Source organism: Hyla sarda, chromosome 2 (assembly GCF_029499605.1).
Source record: "Hyla sarda isolate aHylSar1 chromosome 2, aHylSar1.hap1, whole genome shotgun sequence".
In the NCBI taxonomy this organism is placed as follows: domain Eukaryota; kingdom Metazoa; phylum Chordata; class Amphibia; order Anura; family Hylidae; genus Hyla; species Hyla sarda.
In genome coordinates, this window is record NC_079190.1 from 387587430 (window position 1) to 387593429 (window position 6000).

Below are 6000 nucleotides of genomic sequence, written 5' to 3' on the forward strand. Positions count from 1 at the left end.
GATAGATAGATATGTATGAGATAGATAGATAGGTATGAGATAGATAGATAGATAGGTATGAGATACAGGTAGGTATGAGATACAGATAGGTATGAGATAGATAGGTATGAGATAGATAGGTATGAGATAGATAGATAGAAGATCGATAGATAGATAGGTATGAGATAGATAGATAGAAGATCGATAGATATGAGATCGATAGATATGAGATACAGATAGGTATGAGATAGATAGAAATTAGATAGAGATATGAGAGATAGATAGATATGAGATAGATATATAGATATGAGATAGATATGAGATGGATAGATAATAGATATGAGATAGATATGAGATACAGATAGGTATGAGATAGATAGATAGAAATTAGTAGAAGTCCGCAGCACACAAATCCAAATAGGTTAAAAAAAACATTAAATTTATTCCATAATCAGGTGAAAGTTACAGCGACGTTTCAACCAGCTTTCTCAAGACCAGGAGAGCTGGTTGAAATGTCGCTGTAACTTTCACCTGATTATGGAATAAATTTCACGTTTTTTTCACCTATTTGGATTTGTGTGCTGCGGACTTCTACTAATTTATATCTACATATGGACCATTGACCGGGGTCCGGCTCTGCGTGCACCACTACATTTTTTTTGGGGGGTGCTGCTTTCCTTGGATTGCTGTAGAGAGATAGATAGATAGATATGAGATAGATATGAGATAGATAGATAGATAGATAGATATGAGAAAGATAGATGATAGATATGAGATAGATAGATAGATAGATAGATAGATAGATATGAGATAGATAGATAGATAGATAGATAGATATGAGATAGATAGATAGATATGAGATAGATAGATATGAGATAGATAGATAGATAGATAGATATGAGATAGATAGATATGAGATAGATAGATATGAGATAGATAGATAGCGATAGATAGATAGCGATAGATAGATAGCGATAGATATATAGAGATAGATAGAGATAGATAGATATGAGATAGATATGAGATAGATATGATATAGATAGATATGAGATAGATATGAGATAGATATGAGATAGATATGAGATAGATATGAGATAGATATGAGATAGATATGAGATAGATATGAGATAGATATGAGATAGATAGATAAATATGAGATAGATAGATAAATATGAGATAGATAGATAGATATGAGATAGATATGAGATAGATAGATATGAGATAGATAGATATGAGATAGATAGATATGAGATAGATAGATATGAGATAGATAGATATGAGATAGATAGATATGAGATAGATAGATATGAGATAGATAGATATGAGATAGATAGATATGAGATAGATAGATATGAGATAGATAGATATGAGATAGATAGATATGAGATAGATAGATATGAGATAGATAGATATGAGATAGATAGATATGAGATAGATAGATATGAGATAGATAGATATGAGATAGATAGATAGATAGATATGAGATAGATAGATATGAGATAGATAGATAGGAGATAGATAGATAGGAGATAGATATGAGATAGATATGAGATAGATATGAGATAGATATGAGATAGATAGATAGATATGAGATAGATAGATAAATATGAGATAGATATGAGATAGATATGAGATAGATATGAGATAGATAGATATGAGATAGATAGATATGAGATAGATAGATATGAGATAGATAGATATGAGATAGATAGATATGAGATAGATAGATATGAGATAGATAGATATGAGATAGATAGATATGAGATAGATAGATAGATAGATATGAGATAGATAGATATGAGATAGATAGATAGGAGATAGATAGATATGAGATAGATAGATAGATAGATAGATAGATAGATAGATAGATAGATAGATAGATAGATATGAGATAGATATGAGATAGATAGATAGATAGATAGATAGATAGATATGAGATAGATAGATAGATAGATAGATAGATAGATAGATAGATATGAGATAGATATGAGATAGATAGATAGATATGGATAGATAGATATATAGATAGATAGATAGATAGATATGAGATAGATATGAGATAGATATGAGATAGATATGAGATAGATATGAGATAGATATGAGATAGATATGAGATAGATATGAGATAGATAGATATGAGATAGATAGATATGAGATAGATATGAGATAGATAGATATGAGATAGATCTAGAGTAGATGACACAGCTCCTCATCCATGCTGGTGCCTACGCTGCTCCACACAGTCCTCCCTCCCGTCAGTCCCCGCTGTCACCGGAGCCTCTGTCAGTCCTGACTCCAGCACAAAGGTCATGCTGGCGGCCAGACTAAACAAGACTATCCGGGGCATTGCGCTAGGCCCGGCGGCGTCTTCATTGCCGGTGTCTATATGAGCCGTGTCCATAGAGAGTAGGTGAAAGTAAAAGGAAGCCCCTGTGCACCATACATGACGGCTGCGGGGCCCTGCAGAATCCTCCGCCGCCCTATCCACTGTCACGTTATCCGAGAACCATGACATGAACCCCAGAGACTATAGGGACCGGCAGGAGACATGCACCGGCCGCCGCGGCAGCACAAGGGGGGCCGGCTTCCTGTGCGCCCGCCTGTCACCTTCACCTCTCCCCATAGCAGTAGAATGAGCAGTGGGTAATGATAGCCGGAGCCCCCTCCCCCATAGACTGCCGTGTCCCCGGTCACCCCCTGCACGTTACCTGTGCCAGCGAGCTGGAAGTCCAGGGTGTTTTGTCGCACTGCTGCCATAGTGAGCTAGAGGCCAGTGCCATGCCTGGGGGAGGCGGCCGCTGCTGCACTGCCCTGTGTCACCGACTGACTGGAGAGTGTGCCCGCCCGGGCTCCAGACCTGAGGGGAGGAACCCATACGGAGCACAAGGGAGGAGCAGCGCCCCCCACAGGACTCCTGTCACACGTCACAGCACCCAGGCAGAGCTGGCAGGAGTCACATGGACTGCCCAGTCCACAGCATGCCCTCACCATGTCATATGGGGGCACCCCACCTCCATGGCATGATGCCAAGTCTTCTGGGGGCCCCTGCATCAGGGAACAAGTGCACAAATGGAGATCCAGCTCTGTTTATGTAGGTCCAAAGATTGAACAAAGTCACCTGACAGGTGCCAGGTCAGAAAATGGGAAAACCACACTGGAGGGCAACTAAGATGGGCCAACAGATGTGGTGTCAGTGGGCATTTCTATTCAGGATGGCGCTGGTACGACATACACACGCGTGCTTGTTAGGGCAATGGTCTACAAACTATGGCCCTCTAGCTGTTGTAAAACTACAACTCCCAGCATGCTGTCCGGGCATGCTGGGAATTGTAGTTTTGCAGTAGCTGTAGGGTCGCAGTTTGGAGACCACTGTGTTAGGGCATCCTGTAGGCATGCAGTGCAATAGGGTCACCATATGGCGCACAATACGGTGACCTTTACAACCAAAAAATACCAAGCTAGGGTAGGGAACGGTTAATACCAGCATCATTAGTGGTCTGGATATTCCCATCTCCCTTATTGGCTTCCTGTGTCCCCCTCCGGCCTGTTTACGGCTGTCAGAAAGCCAAAGCAGGCGGATTACACAACTTGCGTAACTCCCACGGCCGTGAGAGCAGAGTTCTTCTAGCTACATTGCTTACTGACATAAACCACATAGTTTGCAGGGCTATGGATTTTGATCAACTTCCATTAAAGTCAATTGTAGTTACGCAAATTTCGGTGGACAGAGGAGTCTGGGAAACAATTAGGTGAGATGGGAATACTATTTTAGGGTACGTTCACACGAGCGGAGTTACAGCGGATTTTTACGCTGTGGATCTGCTGGTGAAGGCCCGCTCTATGCTGTCTTTACATGTGCCTACTCGTAGCGGCAATACGCCGCGACGAGCAGACACACTGCAGTAATGTGCGTGGCGTACTTGCACATCGCAGCCACTCTCCCTGCTCTGAGCTAGGCAGAGAGCTCCCGCGAGTATACTGCGACTCGCACATCACAGTGTGTCTGCTACGCCGCTACGAGCAGGCACATGTAAAGACAGCATAGAGCGGGCCTTCACCAGCGCATCCGCAGCGAAATACGCTGCAAAAATCTGCTCATGTGAACGTACCCCTAGGGTAGGGTCACATATGCCGTATTTTGCTGTGTATTTGCTGCTGCATATCTTTCTACCCATTGAAGTCAAAGGGTAGAAGCTGATTTTGCTACTCATTAACTTTAACCTGTTGGGGACCAAGGGTGTACAGGTACATCCCTGCTCCCTGGTACTTAAGGACCAAGGGCGTACCTGTACGCCCTTGGCGTTTCCGGTCATCACCACACACGGGGCAGTGATCGGAACGGGATGACTGCTGACTCCTGAGACCTCCCCCCCTTGTTGGTGATGCCCGTGATTCGCTGGTCAATTCTGACCAGCGAATCATGGCTTTTCCAGGCTGATCAGGTCTCTAGTGACCCGATCACCTGGAAAATTAGGGTGATTGGTGTTGTCCAAGACAGCAGCGATTACCTGGACGGATAGAAGTGAGGTGGCAGGAGTGCCAACTCCTCCTGTCCCTTGCAATTGGCTGGTCAGGACTAGGGATCGACCAATATCGTTTTTTTAGGGCCGATACCGATAATCTGTGGAGGTTAGGGCCGATAACTTATACCGATATTCCGGTATAAGTTATCAGCTATTTTTCCCCCCGCGACACCGCTGCAGATCATTGATTTAAAGCGGGCACTTTAAATCAATGAACTGCAGCGGCTTTTGCTGTGCCATAGGCGGCCGCCGCCGCCACCCGCTTCTCTCCCCCTGCCTGTCCGGGGGTCCTCCTGAGTCCTATCACCGCGACCGCACCCCCCCACCACCGCTCCGCATCGCACCCCCCACCGCACCACCCCGGCCCCATTGCCTTCCCCCATCCCCGGTTTTATAATTATCTGTTCCCGGGGTCCACTCTACAGCTGGCTCCAGTGGCGTCCTCCTGAGCTGTCACTGTGCGCACTGACGGTGACGTCGCGTCACGTCGCTTGTCATTGCGCACAGTGTAACGCAGGACGCAGCAGGAGCCAGAAGTAGCATGGACCCCGGCCCCCCGGGAACAGGTAATTATAAAACCGGGGATGGGGGAGGCAATGGGGCCGGGGGGGGGCGGGGCATTATCGGTAATTGCCGATAACGCCCAAAATCGTGATCATCGGCCGATAATATCGACCAAACCGATAATCGGTCGATCCCTAGTCAGGACTGACTGTCCAATCACAGGGGCGGGGGGTTAAAGTTGAGATCCCCCGCTCTGTCCACCCATGGAAGTCCAGGCAGAGCGGGGGGAAGATGGCAGCTGCAGGGACAAGAGGGGGGGGGGGGGGGACCGGATCTGGTAAGTGATCTTCAAAGTTGCCTTCTAAGAGTTGCAAAACTATAACTCCCAGCAAGCCCAGACAGCCTTTGGCTGTTTATGCAGTGCTCTCCATACTGTGCCCTTCCAGATGTTGCAAAACTACAACTCCCAGCATGCCCAGACAATCCATTCATGCTGGGAGTTGTAGTTCTGTAACAGCTGGCCCTTCGGATGTTGCAGAACTACAACTCCCAGCATGCCTGTACAATCTTGGCATGCTGGGAGTTGTAGTTTTACAACATCTAGAAGGGTACAGTTTGGGGACCACTATACAGTGTGGTCCAAACTGCAGCCCTCCAGATGTTGCAAAACTACAATACAAAGCATACCTAGACAGGCATGCAGGGCGTTGTAGTTCTGCAACATCTGGCCCTTCAGATGTTGCCGAACTACAACTCTCAGCATGTCTGGGCATGCTTGGAGTTGAAGTTTTGCAACATCTAGTGGGCCACAGTTTGGAGACCACTACACAGTGGTCTCCAAACTGTTCTCCTCCAGTTGTTGCATTACTACAACTCCCAGCATGCCCTACAGCTGTCAGTGCATGCTGGGAGTTGTAGTCAGGGCCGGCTCAAGACATTGTGCTGCCTGGATGAAGACTGTAATGCCTCCCCCCCCCCCCCCCCCCCCAAAAAA

General features: G+C 45.7%; 1 protein-coding gene across 3 annotated transcripts in view; it reads right to left on the reverse strand.

Annotated features, from left to right (window-relative positions):
- Positions 1-6000, reverse strand: part of SMS (spermine synthase) — a 203786-nt gene that overhangs the window by 188194 nt on the left and 9592 nt on the right. The window contains exon 1 of one of the 3 annotated variants that reach the window (XM_056558600.1): positions 2688-2869. The exons of 1 other annotated variant lie outside the window; for it this stretch is intronic. In XM_056558600.1, the coding sequence (XP_056414575.1) occupies positions 2688-2854 (167 nt within the window). In that variant the 5' untranslated portion in view covers positions 2855-2869. Of the gene's footprint in view, positions 1-2687; positions 2870-6000 lie in introns of those variants that run through there. One more of the 3 variants, XM_056558602.1, reaches the window with a different exon arrangement.